Source organism: Balaenoptera musculus, chromosome 8, assembly GCF_009873245.2.
Source record: "Balaenoptera musculus isolate JJ_BM4_2016_0621 chromosome 8, mBalMus1.pri.v3, whole genome shotgun sequence".
NCBI lineage: Eukaryota > Metazoa > Chordata > Mammalia > Artiodactyla > Balaenopteridae > Balaenoptera > Balaenoptera musculus.
In genome coordinates, this window is record NC_045792.1 from 52940270 (window position 1) to 52958646 (window position 18377).

At 41.5% G+C, this 18377-nt stretch overlaps 1 protein-coding gene across 3 annotated transcripts in view; it reads left to right on the forward strand.

The window, feature by feature from the left end:
- Positions 1–18377, forward strand: part of GAB2 (GRB2 associated binding protein 2) — a 175256-nt gene that overhangs the window by 116151 nt on the left and 40728 nt on the right. For all 3 annotated transcript variants that reach the window (XM_036859539.1, XM_036859541.1, XM_036859542.1), the window contains exon 2: positions 6467–6767. In XM_036859539.1, the coding sequence (XP_036715434.1) occupies positions 6467–6767 (301 nt within the window). The remainder of the gene's footprint in view (positions 1–6466; positions 6768–18377) is intronic.

Below are 18377 nucleotides of genomic sequence, written 5' to 3' on the forward strand. Positions count from 1 at the left end.
TCAGATCACTGATCACAGATCACCATAACAAATATAATCATAATGAAAAAGTTTGAAATAGTGCAAGAATTACCAAAACATGACACAGAGACACAAAGTGAGCAAATGCTGTTGCAAAAATGGTGCCAATAGATTTGCTTGACAGAGCGTTGCCATAAACCTTCAATTTGTATAATATGCAATGTCCACAAAGCATAATAAAGCAACGTGCAATACAATGAGGTACTCCTGTATTTTGTGACTTTGCCAGACTCACTTATTTGTCCCAGGAGTTTTTTCCTAAATTCCTTGGGATTTTCTATGTGGACAATCATGTCATCCAAATAGGGACAATTTTTTTCTTCCTTTTCAATCTGTATGCCTTTTTAAAAATTGAGATACAGTTAATGTACAGTATTATATAAGATACAGGTGTACAACATAATGCTTCACAATTTTTAAAGGTTATGCTCCATTTATAGTTATTATAAAATATTGGCTATACTCACTGTGTTGTACAATATATCCTTGTAGCTTATTTATTTTATATGTAATAGTTTGTACCTCTTAATCCCTGCCACCTATCTTGTCCCTACCCCCTTCCCTCTCCCAACTGGTAACGACTAGTTTGTTCTCTATATCTGTGAGTCTGTTTCCTTTGTGTTATATTCACTAGTTTGTTTTATTTTAGATTCCACACATAAGTGATACTGTGCAGTATTTGTCTTTCTCTGACTTATTTCACTTAGCATAATGCTCTCTAAATCCATCAATCTGTATGCCTTTTATATCCATTTCTTGCTTTATTTCCCTGACTAGAACTTCAGCACTATGTTGAATAACAGTGGTGAAAGCAAACATCCTTGCCTTGTTCCTGATCTTAGGGGGAAAGCATTCAGCCTTTCAATATGAAGTGTAATGTTGGTGTTGGTCTTTTGTTGATGCTCTTTATCAGATTGAGGAAGTTCCCCCTCTCTTCCTATTTTTTTGAGTTTTTATCATGAATGGGTGTTGAAATGTGTCATATGTTTTTTCTGCATTAATTGATAGGACCATGTGGTTTTTCTCCTTTAGCTTATTACTGTGGTTGATTACATTGATTGATTTTTTTAATATTGAATCAATTTTACGTCTTTGGAATAAACTCCACTTGGTCATGTTATATAATTCTTTTTATATCTTGCTGAATTCTGCTTGTATTTTACATTTAAGTCCTTGATCCATTTTGAGTTAATTTTTGTAGGAGATTTTGTACAGATGTAAGAACAGTCCTGAAGAAGCTTTCCCCTTAAGAACATATTCAGGACTCAAGTTCCTGTATTCTCCTTGCATTACGTGTCAGTGCTCCAGCAGTAATTTTTCATTTCTATATCAATGGGTACTTTCAAGCTGAAGTGCCCAGACTCCTTTATAAATATTTATTACAGGGTCCTGCACTCATCAAAATGAAGGGAACAAATGCTGAAAAACTCACGTCATAGAGAATCCACAACATACCTTTATCTTATTCTCTTTTCTGTAATCCTCTTTTTTGTCCTCCTTTCCTACTTCCTACTGTGACAGCTTACTTAACTTTTTAAATTGCATTTATTAGTTTGAATAAATGAATACACTGATTGAATGAAAAAAAAAGTCAACAGATCTTTACTGAGTTCCCATATAGGCTAAGTACTCTGCCGAGTAACTGTTGGCCACACAGTACCCTAACATCAAGATGCTCGGAGCTTAAAGGGGAGGAAGACATATGAGCAATTGAAATGTCAAAGATGAGTGAAGAAATGCCACAGAAAGCACAGGTTGTTAAGGGAACAAGAGACAGAAGCACCAGCTCTATGGGAAGTTAGTAAAGGCCTTCCAAGAGAAGTGATATTTAACCTGGCACTAAGAAAATATAGGAATTTTCCAGATAGATGAGGTGAGGTGAAAGGCATTCTAGGAAGAAACGTCAGCTTGTGCACAGACATGAAGTCATGCAATTATGTGGCACATTTGGAGAATAATAAGTAACCTGTTATGCACCTGTAATTTCTGTAAGACCAGGAATTCATGCTGTATCCTCAGCATCTAGGATGATGCCTGTAGCATAGTAAGCACTAAATAAATATTTGTTGGATGGATGGATGGATGGCAGGAAGGAAACATAAATGAGGCCAGGGAGATAAGAGAGGTTCGGTGATAAAGAGCCTTGCTTAGTAAATGCCTACCATGAAGATTGAAAGAGGAATAGGAGGAGATTTTATTCATCGTCTACTTGGGAAGAAACAACAAATACTAAAATATCTGTAATATGTTGTGAAAAAAAAATTGACATGACGTGAAAAGTACATTAAAAGTGTTATGATGGTTCAGAGGAAACAGAGGTCCATTTCAGCTGAGGGGATCAGAGAAGTTGTCTTTGGAACTAGACTCTTTGGAGTTGCTTATACTTAGTTCTGAGTTGTATGGTTCCCCCAAGAACACATACGTGAAGTTGGAGCAGAGAGTGTTGTGGCAGAAGAGCGATGTGAATTTGGGACTAGACTAGATGACTTTGCCTGCTCTGTCATAAATTTATCAGCATTTTGTAGGCAGCCATTTATCAGCCTGCACCACTTCTTGCAAGCGGAACCTGACAGGCTCCGATGTTATCTGTAGCAAACACCTTTTTCTTGTTTATGAGAGGGCCTGTGTGTGTGTTTATGCTTGCACCTGCACACCAGTGATTTGAAAGCAGCTCTTTCTACAGAGACAAGCACTAAAGGGGGATACATCAACTGAAACACAAGCTTCAATACCTTTTAAAAATTCACCTTGCTACCCACACACTTTCATTATATGCATGCACGCACACACACAGATGCACACAGAGTTCTGTAAGTAGTGGCCTGGGCAAGATTTTAGGTGACTATAGTAGATGGTACTTATATTTATTTCCTCAGCTCTATCCTATACTTTAATCTTCACTTCCACCAAGGCTCATCAGGCATCAGTTATATCCCCATGACCTTCTAGATTCTGTAAGGAGTTCATGTAAGAAAATGATTCATTAATGAATCCAGTACCTACTTATTGATAACCACCTATGTGCCAGGCACTATTCTAAACACTGAGGATGCAGCATGGGATAAAAAGAACCAATCCCTGCCCTCTTGGAGTTTACATTCTGGGAGGTGGGTAGAATCAACAAAAATGTGGTGTTTTAGGTGGTGTAAGTGCTAGTGAGATCAGTATAGCAGAGTAAGCGGGAGAGTGTGAGGGTTGGGTGGTCAGGAAAACAGTCTGTTCAGTAATGTGACACTTGAATAGTGACTTGAAGGAAAAAATAAGCAATGGGACTGTCTGGGACAGGAGTATTCCAGGCAGAGGGAACAACCAGAGCAGAGACCCCAAGGCAGGATTGTGCGGCCAGTGTGGCAAGAGCAGAATGGGCAAGGTGGAGAGTGGCAGGAGGTAAGGTGAGAGTTGTGGGATGAGAGACTGTCATACTAGGCCCGCTGGCCATTGTGAGGACTTTGGCTTTTACTCGGAGTGAGACAGAAAGCCAGTGGAGACTTGGTGCAGAGAAGTGGCATGCTCTGATTTGCATCAGCATCCGTGTTGAGAATAGATTGCAGGATGAAAGCATAGAAGCAGGAAGACGACCACATGGTGGACTCAATCAAGTGAGTTAACAGTGGAGGTGTGGAGAAGTGACCAGGTCGTAGATGTATTTTGAACTCTTTGGACCAACCGGATTTGCTGTTGGGTTAGATGTGGAATGGGAAAGAAAGGAGTTGATGATGACATCAAGATTTTTGGTCTGAGCAACTGGAAGGCTGGAGCTGCTTGTAACTGAGATGGGAAAGATTGCAGGAAGAGCAGGCTTGGAGGATATCAAGAGCTCAGTTTTGAGCACCTTAAGTTTGAGATGCCTATTAGTGAGGAGTTGAATATAAGACTCTAGAGTTCAATAGACCGGTCTGGGCTGGAGATATAAATTTAGGAATTGCAGCAGTTAGATGGCTTGCAAAGCTATAAAATGGAATAAAATAACCTAGGAAGTGGGTGTAGAAAGAGAAGAGTCTGAGAACTGAGCACTGGGGCATTCCAACATTTAGAGATCAGGGAAATGAGAAGGAACCAGCACTGGAGACTGAAAAAGAGAGGCCAGGGAGATAGGAAAATTGAGAGTGAGCACTGAAGCCAAGTGAAGAAAGTGCTTCAAAGAGAACGGAATAATAAACTGTTATCAGATGTTGCTGAGAGATCAAGTGAAATGCAAATGTTGCTTTAGCAGCATTGAAGTCTTTAAGACCTCTGTTGAGTTATTTTAGTAGGCGGTGGGGGGAGCTGGGGGAAGCCTGATTAGATTGCTTCCAAGAAAAGAACGGGAGGAGAGGAAACAATGATTAGTACTATAGAAAACTCTTTGAGGTTTTACTGTACAGAGGAGCAGAAAACTGGGCCATAGTTGGAAGGGAATGTGGGATCAAGTCAAGCTTTTCATTTTTTTTCTTAGTTGGGAGAAGTTGGGGTCCTGATGGGAATGATCCTAGGAGGGAGGGAGAATGCAGTGATTCCAGAGATACAGTGATGTCCACATGTAGGTGAGAGGGGATGCTCAAGTGGAAGAAGGTTGGCCTTAGCCTGGGTGAACTGTCCATGCTCCCTAGTAACAAACTACGTTGCTACAAATGCAGACAGATGGGTGAATTTGGTGATGGAACATGTGTAGATTCTCTTTTGCTTGCTTGTATTTTCTCATACCAAAGAGTAGAGGTGCTGGAGGTTTAAAGAGAGGGAAGTTCGGGACTTCCCTGGTGGCACAGCGGTTAAGAACCTGCCTGCCAATGCAGGGGACATGGGTTTGAGCCCTGGTCCGGGAAGATCCCACATGCCGAGGAGCAACTAAACCCATGCTTGACAACTACTGAGCCTGTGCTCTAGAGCCCGCGAGCCACAACTACTGAGCCCGCACACCTAGAGCCTGTGCTCCGCAACAAGAGAAGCCACCTCAATGAGAAGCCCGCACACCGCAACAAAGAGTAGCCCCCGCTCGCTGCAACTAGAGAAAGCCCGCGTGCAGCAACGAGGACCCAATGCAGCCAAAAAAATAAATAAATAAATTTTTAAAATAAAATTAAAAAATAAAGAGAGAGAAGTTCAAAGACTGTTGCCAAAGAGCAAGAGAAAATCATGGACCAGGTAAATGTAGTAGGACTGTCAGGCAGCCTAAGGGCTCACTTGAATTTAAAGTGAGAGCAGCCAACGTAGTTGTATGATTTTCTCCAACTACATACAGCTGAATGGGAACAGGCAGAGTAGGATGAGCATTAGACTTAGCCAGGGGTTGTGGTTTCCCAGATAAAGGAGAGGAATGGAGAAAAAAAGCAAGGGAATGATGATAATGATGGATCACAGGAGCAAGTTAGGTAGGGAAGGAAGTGAGGACAGGGATAGAAGGTGAGAGTGCAAGGTGGCAGGATTAACGGAGTGAAGGTCCCAGTAGGATGTAACGAATTGTGATGACAGTCTGATCCTTGGCATTTGCAGTGCTTTAGGGTTGTATACGTAGTGCTTTGTGTGTGTTTGCATAATATAAACCCTATAAGGTAGGTAGGACAGGTGGTGGTGATGTTGATTCTCATTCTATAGATGAAGCAAGATCCAAAGAAGTAAATAACTTTATCTAAAAATCACACATTAAGTCAGTGGTAAAGCATAGATTCAACCCAAGGCTCTATTTTATATGTGATGTCTTTTTACCACTTTGTGTGGTGTCTGCTCACAGATTACTCAGTCTCATTGAAGAGGTGGAATGTAGAAGACAACATAAGGGAATATGTAATCAAGTGTTAAATTCTATAGTATGACAGGATGTAAGGAGTTTATTCATTCAATAATGTATATTGAGTACTTAGTATGTGCAGGGCTCTGTTATAAGTACTAGGGATATAGCAGTGAATGAGACGGGGAAATCCTGAAGTTATGTGCTTCAGAGAAGTTTTAGAAGGGTTTCTATGTGATTCTTCCAAGGCATCATGACTTGGTAAAAAGCACAGTGTACTGAAAGTTAGGAAACTTGTTTCTCTGCTACTTGCTGTGTGTGACATTGTTGCTTCAACTCACCATGTCTTATTGGGGGACCCCATCCATAAACTGAGATGTTACAGTTTTGCAAGTTCCACCCTGACTAAAAGGTGAGTCTGAGTCTGTATTCTAGCTTAATGGAACAATTGCTCTAAAGTGTTTTAGTCCTCATCAGACTTCCTGATCTAAAAAGTGGGAATGCCACATCTCATCTCATAGTGATAAGACCCTGTTTCCATAGTGAAATGCTGCACTAACATGCATTCTAAAGTCATCCTTCATTTTTGAAACTCTGGGGAAATATGAAAGGGAGATAGAGGCCATGCTCAGCCTGCAGGTGCAACAGTCCCCACCCTTAACCTGGTGACCTCTGAGGACCTGTGAAAAGCTTTGAAGTAACTAATGACTTTCCCCCCTCTTCTTACTCCTTCCTGTTCAGGCCTGGAAGAAACGCTGGTTCATCCTGCGGAGTGGGCGGATGAGCGGTGACCCAGATGTTCTGGAATACTACAAGAATGATCACTCCAAGAAGCCCCTGCGCATCATCAACCTGAACTTCTGCGAGCAGGTGGATGCAGGCCTGACCTTCAACAAGAAGGAGCTGCAGGATAGTTTTGTGTTTGACATCAAGACCAGCGAGCGCACCTTTTACCTGGTGGCCGAGACGGAGGAGGACATGAATAAGTGGGTCCAGAGCATCTGCCAGATCTGTGGCTTCAATCAGGCTGAGGAGAGCACAGGTATGGGAACAAACACGGATTTTTCTCAGAAGGGGCCAGGAGCTTTCTGGGAAGGGCTGGGAAGTTGGGGCTAGGATGATGGCCTTCACATTCCTTGAACCAGGAGAACAACCTGTAGCTAAAGGCTTTCCTCTGTGGCAGAGGAGTAATAGGCAAAGGGTAAGAGTGTGAAGGGGTTAGCCAAATATTAGAGGGTCTCCTAGCACTAAATATGCTCAAGTGGGAAACAGATATGTTGGGGTTATGATGAAGCTCAAGGTACTTGATGGTGTTTCTTCAAGTACCTCCATGCCACCACATTTCTCAGGTCTGCACCTTTCTCCCCTTCCCTCAACTCTCTAGCTCTCTGTGCCATGTTAACTGTCAGCCATCCCATAGGGCAACTCACACCTTTATCCCTTCTCTGATCCATCTCTGTCCGTTCCTGCCATCTATTTCAGACCATCCTGCACAGTTATCCTTGCCACTTTTTTTTGGCAGGGGGAGGTTTGGGATCCCTTGTGATTATTATTGATGTATAATCCAGTGTTCATTATGTTTACTTGGGAAGGGACAGTCAAGAGAGGGAAATTCTGATTTGTGTTGGGTTTTGTTAACCTTCAAAAAAAACAGAGTAGCTCAACTTTTAAAAATACATTTTAAATTGCAGAAATGCTCTTTGACATTTGTTGAGGCTCATCCTCAACTCTGGGATGATTGAGGAGTAGGGTTTTTTTGAGGCGGATGGAGAGCCTAAATTAGTAGTTTCCTGCACCTGGTTACATATCAGAAGTAGAGGAACATTTTTTAAATGCTGATGCCAAGGACCCATATCAAATCAGTTAACTAAGAACCTCAGGGGTGGGACCTAGGCATTAGTGTCTTTTAAAAACTTCATTCTAAGTAGCAAGGGTCTGGGGCTCAACATCCGTTTTCTGTACATAAATGAAGGCCTCATACAGTCTCTGATTCATATACCTATTTTCTGAATTTTTTACAGCCCTTTAAAAACAAAAACCATTCCTAGCTCATCAGCAACATCATCCTCATCTGGGAATCTGTTAGAAATGCAAATTCTTGGGCCCCACTCCAGACTTACTGAATCAGAAACTCTGGGCGTGGAGCCCAGCAATCTGTGTTTTAATCAGCCTGCCAGGTGATCTGATGCACAGTTAAGTTTGAGAACCACTGGTTTAGATTCTTGCTGCTCAGAGTGGGGTTTGTGGACTAGCAGCGTCAACCTCTCCTGGGAACTTGTTAGAAATGCAGACGACTTCCGCCCAGACTTACAGCATCAGAATCTGCATATCTTTAAGACTTCTTATTCTGAAATAATGTTAGACTTACAGAAGAGTTGCAAAAATTGTACAGCAAGTTCCCATATATCTTTCATTCAGCTTTCCCTGATGTTAACATCTTGCTTAACCAGGTATAGTGGTCAAAACTGAGCAGTTAACATTGATTGGTACAGTACTATTAACTGCAGTGTATTGGGATTTCACCTGTTTTTCACCAGTGTCTTTATTCTGTTCAGGATTCAATCCAGGATAGCACATTAGATTTGGTGGTTCTGTCTCCAGGGCTCCTCCAATCTGTGATGACAGTTCCTCAGTCTGTCTTGTCTTGTTTGACCTTGACACTTTTAAAGAGTACTGGTTAGGTATTTTGTAGAATGTCCCTCCGTTTGGTGTTTTCTCATGATTAGATTGAAGTTTTGGGGAGACTACCACAGAGGTGATGTGCCTTTCTCTGCACGTTGTATCAGGGGGCACATGGTGTCAATATGTCTTATTACTGGTCATGTTAACCTTGATCACTTGATTAAGGTAGTATCTGCCAAGTTCCTCCACTATAAAACTACTATCTTTGCTTTTGTAATTAATAAATAGTTTGGAGGAAATACTTTAATCATGTGCAAATATCCAATTTCTCCTTAAACTTTTGCACACTAATTTTAGCATTTATCAGTGGATCATGTTTACAACCATTATTACTGTGGTATTCTAGTGAATTTTTCTATTTCCCTCAGAATCCACATTTTATTAAGATCCCTAGGTGATTTGTATGCACGTTAAAGTTTGAGAAGCTCTGGTCTGGATTATTTGTCCACAAACCTGGTGGCTCATCAGAATCACCCTAAAAACTTTTATCTAACTTACAGGTACTAATTCAGTAGATCTGGCTTAGGGCTGAGGAATCAATAGTTTTAAGAGATTCCTCCTACAGAATGGGAGGAATTATTTCCAAATCATATCTGATGAGGGTCTAGTATCTAGAATCCAAAAAGAATTCTTACAACTCAATAACAACAAGAAAAAGACAAATGACCTCATTTAAAAATGGGCAAAGGATCTGAATAGACATTTCTCCAGAGAAGATGTACAAATGACCAGTAAGCCCATGAAAAGATGTTGAACATCATTAATCATTAGGAAGATGCAAAGCAATACCACTAGCACTTCACACCCACTAGGATGGCTGTAATCAAAATACGGACAATAACAAAAGTTGGCAAGAATGTGGAGAAACATACATTGCTCATACCTCCCACCTCATACATTGCTGGTGGGAAAGTCAAATGATACAGCTACTGTAGCACACAGTGTGTCAGTTTTTTAAAACCTTAAACCTATGATCCAGCAATTCCACTCCTAGGCATATACTCAAGAGAAATGAAAACATGTTCACACAAAAATTTATAGACGAATGTTCATAGAAACACTATTCATAATAACCAAAATGTGGACACAACCCAAATGTCCATTAATGAATAAACAAGATGTATGTGTGGCGGAGTGCGTGTGTAATGGGCACTTTTAAGATCTACTCTCTTAGCAACTTTCAAGTATACATTTGTTACAGCATTGTTAACTATAGTCACCATGCTGTATATTACATCCCTAGGACTTACTCATTTTATAACTGGAAGTTTGTACACCTTTGATCCTTACGCATTTCCCCTGCCCCACCCTTGCCCCTGAAAACCACCAATCTATTCTCTGTTTCTATGAGTCTGGTTATTTTAGATTCTGCATATAAGTGAGACTGTACAGTTTTTGTCCTTCTCTGTCTGACTTATTTCACTTAGCGTAATGGCCTGAAGGTTCATCCATGTTGTCACAAATGGCGAGATTACCTTCATTTTATGGCTGAATTTTATTTATTTATATATATATACACACACACACACACACACACACACTATATATATGTGTGTGTGTGTGTATGTGTCTATAGAATGTGTGTGTGTGTGTGTATATATATATAATGTGATTTTTTTAATATATAGTCACATTTTCTTTATCCATTCATTCTTCATGGACCTTTAGGTTGTTTCCATGTCATGCCTACTGTAAGTAATGCTGAAATGAACATGAGGGAGCAGATATCTCTTCCAGATAGTAATTTCAATTCCTTCAGTGATATATCCAGAAGTGGAATTGCTGGGTCTTATGGTAGTTCTATTTTTAATTTTTTTTTAATTTATTTATTTATTTATTTATTTATGGCTGTGTTGGGTCTTCGTTTCTGTGCGAGGGCTTTCTCCAGTTGCGGCAAGCGGGGGCCACTCTTCACCGCAGTGCACGGGCCTCTTCTATCGCGGCCTCTCTTGTTGCGCAGCACAGGCTCCAGACGCGCAGGCTCAGCAATTGTGGCTCACGGGCCCAGTTGCTCCGCGGCATGTGGGATCCTCCCAGACCAGGGCTCGAACCCGTGTCCCCTGCATTGGCAGGCAGATTCTCAACCACTGCGCCACCAGGGAAGCCCTATTTTTAATTTTTTGAGTAAACTCCATACTGTTTTGCATAGTGGTTGTACCAATTTATATTCCCACCTACAGTGCACAAGGGTTCCCTTTTCTCCACATCTCTGCTCGCACTTACCTCATATCTTTTTGACAATAGCCATTTAACAGGTGTGAAGTGATATCTCATTGTGGTTTTGATTTGATTTACATTTCCCTGATGATATGATTAGTGATGTTGAGCACCTTTTCAGGTAGCTGTTTGCCATTTGAGTATCTTCTTTGGAAAAAGGTCTATTCAGGTTCTTTGTCCATTTTTTTTTTTTTTAAAGAAATTCACGTTCTCTTATTTATTTATTTATGACTGTGTTGAGTCTTCGTTTCTGTGTGAGGGCTTTCTCTAGTTGCGGCAAGTGGGGACCACTCTTCATCGCAGTGCGCGGGCCTCTCACCATCGCGGCCTCTCTTGTTGAGGAGCACAGGCTCCAGACGCGCAGGCTCAGTAATTGTGGCTCACGGGCCCAGTTGCTCCGTGGCATGTGGGATCTTCCCAGACCAGGGCTCGAACCCGTGTCCCCTGCATTGGCAGGCAGATTCTCAACCACTGCGCCACCAGGGAAGCCCCTTTGTCCATTTTTTAATCAGGTTATTTGAGTTTTTGCTATTGAGTTATATGAGTTCCTTATATATTTTTGATATTAATCCCTTATCAGATATGAAGTTTGCAAATATTTTCTCCCATTCCTTAGGTTGCCTTTTCATTTTATTGATTGTTTCTTTTGCTGTGCAGAAGCTTTTTAGTTTAATGTAGTCCCACTTATTTACTTTTGCCTTTCTTGCTTGTGCTTTTGGTGTCATATCCAAACAATCGTTGCCAAGACCAGTGTCAAAGAACTTTTCCTCTGTGTTTTCTTTTAGGATTTTTATGGTTTCAGGTCTTACATCTTTTATCCATTTCAAGTTAATTTTTATGCATTGTGTAAGACAGGGTTTTTTGTTTGTTTTTTGTTGTTGTTGTTTTATTTTTGGCTGCATTGGGTCTTTGTTGCTGCACGTGGGCTTTCTCTAGTTGCGGTGAGTGGGGGCTACTCTTTGTTGCAGTGCACAGGCTTCTCATTGTGGTGGCTTCTCTTGTTGCGGAACACGGGCTCTAGGCTCATGGGCTTCAGTAGTTGTGGCACACAGGCTCAGTAGTTGTGGCTTGCAGGCTCTAGAGTGCAGGTTCAGTAGTTGTGGCGTGCAGACTTAGTAGCTCCGCAGCATGTGGAATCTTCCTGGCCAGGGCTCGAGCCCATGTCCCCTGCATCGGCAGGCAGACTTTTAACCACTGCACCACCAAGGAAGTCCTAAGATAGGGTTTTTGTTTGTTTGTTTGTTTGTTTTTTATTTATTTTAACACCTTTATTGGAGTATAATTGCTTTACAATGGTGTGTTAGTTTCTGCTTTATAACAAAGTGAATCAGCTATACATGTACATATATCCCCATATCCCCTCCCTCTTGCGTCTCCCTCCCACCCTCCCTATCCCACCCCTCTAGGTGGTCACAAAGCTCTGAGCTGATCTCCCTGTGCTATATAGCTGCTTCCCACTAGCTATCTATTTTGGTAGTATATATAAGTCCATTGCCACTCTCTCACTTTGTCCCAGCTTACCCTTCCCCCTCCCCGTGTCCTCAAGTCCATTCTCTACATCTGCGTCTTTATTCCTGTCCTGCCCCTAGGTTCTTCATAACCATTTTTTTTCTTTAGATTCCATATATATGTGTTAGCATACAGTATTTGTTTTTCTCTTTCTAACTTACTTCACTCTGTATGACAGACTCTAGGTCCATCCACCTCACTACACATAACTCAATTTCATTTCTTTTTATGGCTGAGTAATATTCCATTGTATATATGTGCCACATCTTCTTTATCCATTCATCTGTCAGTGGACACTTAGGTTGCTTCCATGTCCTGGCTATTGTAAATAGAGCTGCAGTGAACATTGTGGTACATGACTCTTTTTGAGTTATGGTCTTCTCAGGGTATATGCCCAGTAGTGGGATTGCTGGGTCGCATGGTAGTTCTTTTTTTAGTTTTTAAGGAACCTCCATACTGTTCTCCATAGTGGCTGTACCAAGATAGGGTTTTAATTCCATTCTTTTGCATGTGAATATCCAGTTTTCCCAACACAATTTTTTAAATTTATTTATCTATTTATTTTATTTATTTAGGCTCCACTGGGTCTTAGTTGTAGCATGCGGGATCTTTTAGTTGCAGCATGCGGACTTCTTAGTTGCAGCATGGGGACTCTTAGTTGCGGCATGCATGCGGGATCTAGTTCCCCAACCAGGGATTGAACCCAGGCCCCCTGCATTGGGAGTGTGGAGTCCTACCCACTGGAACATCAGGGAAGTCCCGCAACACAGTTTTTTGAAAAGACTTTTCTCCTTTGAGTATTTTTGGCTCCCTTGTCAAATATTGACCATATATTGGCGCTCTCTGTTCTGTTCCTTTGGTCTATGTGTCTGTTTTTGTGCCGGTACCATACTGTTTTGATTACTATAGCTTTGTAATATACTTTGACATCAGGGAGTGTGATGCCTCCAACTTTGTTCTTCTTTCTCCAAATTGCTTTGGCTATTTGGTATCTTTCGTGGTTTCATATGAATTTTAGGATTGTTTTTTCTATTTCTGTAAAAAATGCCATTGGAATCTTGATAGGAATTGCACTGAATGTATAGATGGTTTTCGATAGTTTGGGCATTTTAACAATGTAAATTCTTCAAATCCATGAACACAAGATACCTTTCCACTTACTTGTGTTGAAGTTCTTAATTTTTGATCATGGAGCCCTGCATTTTCAGTTTGTACTGAGCTCTGCAAATTATGTAGCCGATTGTGCCTGGACTAGATGTCCTGACCTAGGAATTATGTGATCTTCCTTGAGGAAGGATTATGAGCCCCCATTTTACTCTTAAGTTCTTTGGTATAATTTTTGCTTCCTGTGCAGAATTTTTTGTTTTCCCCCCAAAATCTTTGTTATTTTAGGCTTTATGGATTTTGTTTTTGTTTTTCATTTTATTTTATTCCTGATAAAGAAATAAAATACTCATGCAAAAACACAGAAGAAAATAAGAACGGAATTTTTAAAAAGTGGGAGAAAGAACCCATAGACCCTCTAGTCTCAAAGCTTTCATAAATGTGAGAAATAAGTCCAAGGAATATGTCAGCTTTTTAGGAAATAGGTATAATGGGGTGGAGGAGGAACCAGAAAGCAAATTGCTTTTAAGTGAACTATTCTCTTGTGGGATTAGAGGTGTCCCTACCAAGAAAAACATATCCTTGAGATATAGCAAAAATTACTCTTGGTGCAAATATCTTTTTTAAAAATCACATATTTAAAAAATAGTTATTGTCTGAATCCCTACTTCTACTATATAGAATTTAAGTATAATTCATATTCTAATATGTAGAACTACATCATCTGGGCTTGCTTTCTTTGGTGGGAATATTTATTTGTTCATTCACACATTGTTCATTTACTCATTCATTTATCAAATCTTTATGGAGCACTCATTCTATGAGAGTCCCTGTCATAATCACTGAGGCTACAGACTATAAAGATGAACCATAGAGTTCCAGCCCTCAGACATCATAGTCTAGTGGAGGGGACAGACATAACCAGACAGTCGCAGGGAAATTCTGTACCAGAGGCGTCACCAAGGATGGAGGCACCAGCCCATGCACCACCAGCTCAGTGAGGGAAGAAAAGGAGGGGAAGTGTTAAGGGGGTGACAAATAATCAAGTCAGTATTTTTCAACAGCTTTGTCTATTAAACAATATATTCCCTTTAACTTCTTTTTTAAGGGATTATTTTATTAGATGTCTAGTGGTTTAATTACCAGAGCAAGGGTATTATTTGTCTCTGATAGAGGTTTAGGATTTTTTGTGAGATCTTTCTGATGAAGACAAATAGCCTTTTCTTCCCTCTCATAGGAGAATCTGGTATGTAAAAAGATTCAACCACATAATAGGTTATGTTTTAATTTAGAAGCTGTCTTGAAAGTATATATATTATATCTATAAAACCCTCAGGTAAGGAATGAGAGATTAATCACCCAAGTCAATGTTTCTTTTCACTGAGAATCAGGATCTGAGGAAAAGCAGGAAGGAAGTTAACATTTGACTACCTACTTTTGCTTAAGTACTTTATTTCATTTAATCAGTTTTATCAACTGTTTCCATTTTTTTCAAATAAAGAAACTGAGTGCTATTTCTTCCCTGCCTAACACTCCAGGACTAAAACTCTTCTCTGAACCCAGCCTCGGCTGGGTTCAGATGGACTATCCAACTCTCATATGCCTGAGATTCTTCCTAAATACAACGCTGCTCTCCTTTTGCTGAGGCTTGTTGAGAACAATCCGATCACCTGGGTGTCAGCGTCAGCACCTGCCTTATGTGAGGAGCATCCTGTACTGATATCTAACCCTCAGTGGCCACAAAAGGAAATTATAGGAGCTGTGTATTGAGCATCTACTCTTTGTAAAATAGGGACTTTACATGAATTCTCACTAAAAATTCATAGTAATCCTTTGAGGTAGCAACAATTTTGACTCAAGGTCACAGCTAGAAAATGATGGAGCCAGGATTCTAGTCTAACCCAGGTCTGACTTTGCATTATAATATGCTGTCTCTTTGTCCTGGACCTCCTGGAATATGAAAATCTGCCAGAACCAAGACCCGATATTTTTGCCCCTTGGACACCATGTATTAGATTGGAAGCACTCCTTGACCCCTTCCACCAGAGTTCTACAGCTGGCTCAGGTTTCCCTCCTCACCAACCCATATGGCTGAAATCCTTGGGCTCGAATATTCCAAGAATTTAGTAACTTCTAGAGCTTTAATCCAGCCATTAGGCTGGATTGGTGAGTCTGTAGGCTGGGGACGAGGAAGCCTGAACTCACATCACAACTCTGGGATGATGTGAACAAGTCACTTGATTGAGGTCTTAGTTTCCTTTCTTCAAATAGAGAGAAAATCCTCTTTTCACTCAGTAATTCTGCTTCTCTATGGGTTCATCAACGCAGATCTTAGACCACCGGCAGCCCCTCAAGTTTCATATTTCCCAAAGGAATATTCACATTGTATTCTATGTAGAGGTATCTACTGGAGCTGTGCAGTCCATACCCCTGCTTGCTGTTGGTCCTGTAGAAATTTCTTCCCATGGGGAGCTTCCTTCAAGCAGATACTCCTTTTTTCCTTTCTTTTTTTAAAAGAGTTGTGATGGGACCCGTAAAAAAACTTGTGTTTTTCACTTTAAGCTGGAAGCGGTTCTATAGCAGATGGAGTCTTTTTTTAATCCTTCTTGCCACCCCCAGCTTCTTCTTTCTGATGCCACTCTCCAATTCCTCACGTATTCCAGCCAAAAATGCCTAGGATAAAACCTGTCTAGGATCAAGACCAGACCAGGAGTGACACGTTGAGTTTGAATATCGACACAAGGGTGGAAGAAACAGCCTCCTGATAGAGATCTCTTTCCAAAAGGAAACCAGGCACGATGCTCAGAAAGGAAAAGCAATTCTAAGAATGAATATCAAGATTTCATATCACATACATGGAGTTTGCTTGTTGTTTGTTTGGGGGTGTGTGTGTGTGTACATGTACGCACAGGCAACAGTAAGAACCCCGCCTTCCTCTGGGAATCAAAATAGCCTTCAGTCCCCCAAGTCAGGGGGCAGAAAGCTGCTCTGAGCTGTGTTTACGAGCAGGCGGGTCCAAGTCCTCACATTTGTGGCCCCGTCGTGGGCAGCTGTCCCTGACCAGATGTACCACACCTAAAAAGAAGCAGCTCCCAGCACAGAGCATGGATGAATGATTCATGGGCTCAGGAGTCATCCACTGTTAGGAAAGCCCTCACCCCTTTGAACCCTCTAAGCTGAGGGCTTCTCCTTCCCACTCATCCCCTCCCTTCTCCCTCTATTCAGTAGCTGGTCCAGGACCTGCACAGCCCCTTGCTCTAACGTGCACTCTGAAAGGCACCCTAGCTGCTGCTGTTTATTTGCTCTAGGATGTTGAATTAGTAACTGTATCTCTTTGAGGTGTTATCATCTGTAAAATGGAGATGACGCTCCCTTGCAGAGGGGTTGGGAGGAAGCTGGGAAAATGTATAGGCGCACAATGTGAACAGTAGCTGCTTGTTTCTCCGTTTTCCGTGTCGTGCTTTTGGTGAAAATGATGATTTTTATATCTGTAGGTCAAGATGAACAGGATATGATTTAAGTATCTGGTGTTTTTAGAGAACTTTACAGTCTACAAAACACTTACGCAGTCTCCTTTGCATATAAAGAAACAAAATAAGCTAGGCAGGGCCGCTAGCACTATTCCTGTTGCACAAATAAGGAAGCTAAAGTTTAAAGGCACCGACATTGCCAGAAAGCAGTGTTGCCGGATCTAGAATCCAAGGCTTTTAACTCCATTCTAGGGCTGTATGCTCTAACTCCTTCTCATTTATCCGAACCCCTTTTCACAGACCTGTTTATTGTGGCTGCTTGTAAATCACAAAATAGCCAGCAAGGAGGAGAAGCAAGAAGTTGATATATCACTGAGAACTAAACATTTGGAAAGTAAAGTGCTGTCTATACATTAATATTAATCTCGGACGGCTAAATCAGCAAGATAACATGATCCATCTCAGAGTAGCCAACAAACTACTGTGAACTAAACCTCAGGGAGTTTAGGTCACCAGAGCCCCATCTGCAACTCTTGAAGATTTTGAAATTAAGGCCAGAGCCTCCTCCATATCCTGTCTATTATTGTAGCTTTTTCCCTTCTTGAACTCCCTGGCAGGAATTTCACAGTAGTTGCATGACTAACTCTATGGAAAGATGACCTCCCAGAGTTCCAACTGACTGTTCTTTATCTGTTCCCCACCTTTTCTCTACTAAAATTTTGGGTGAGACTGCCCCCTACTTTAAATATTTTGTGAATATTTACACTTCTAGTAATCTGTGAATTTCCCCAGTAACTCAATAGCAGAATTATTTTAAGTCCTGGTTCCCTTCCAGGATGAAACTATACCCACAGGTATGCGTTTGGGGAAATCTTCAACCTCCAGTGGAGGAATGTTATCAGGGTCTTCAAACAGCTCCTTCCCCTCCAGAGAGAATGATTGGTGCCTTAAAGGTCAGGACCCCTTATTCCAGCTGGACTTCTCACAGCAGGGAGGGCCATGGTAGAGACAGGCAGTCCACTCAGGTGCCTTCTGGTGACCTTGGTCCCTTCCCCCACTACCCCGACGCAGTGAGTGGGAGTGCCGGGGAGAAGCTGGGAGTGTAGGACGGTGGGGAGGAGAGAGGCCTTTCTAGGAGACCTGACCCTTTCTCTCTTCTCACTCCTGGGAGGAACTTGGCCTCCCTTGTTCCCTCCCCTACCTTTTGTCTTCTGGGTTTTTTTTTTAACTGAGGTCAGATCTCTCACTCCTCTGGGAGACCCTTGTTGGAAGCTTAGAGCAAATGTGGGAGGTGATAGGCAGCTTCTCCCCAGGCTTACACAGGTCCCTGGAGGAAAGAAGAACAGAGTGGAGACTGATCCGGGCCCCAGCCCAGAGGCGGAGGCTGCTCTCTGAATCACCCACCCTTTTTTTCCAGAGACAGTGGGGAAAATAAACATCCAGACCAGTTTCCAGCCAGATCTGAAATCCTCATGCCTTAAAAAAAAAATTGGTATTCTAAATAACCCTGAAATATCAGACCTTCCTCCTCAATCTTTTGTTTATTTGTTGTTTTTTTGTCTACAGCTGGGTCTTGTCACCCTGAGAGTAGGCTTTGAGTTGGGACATGAACTCTGTAAAATCCCCACAGACGCTTTTGCGTTGTCCTGGAACAGGCTTCAGCCCTGACC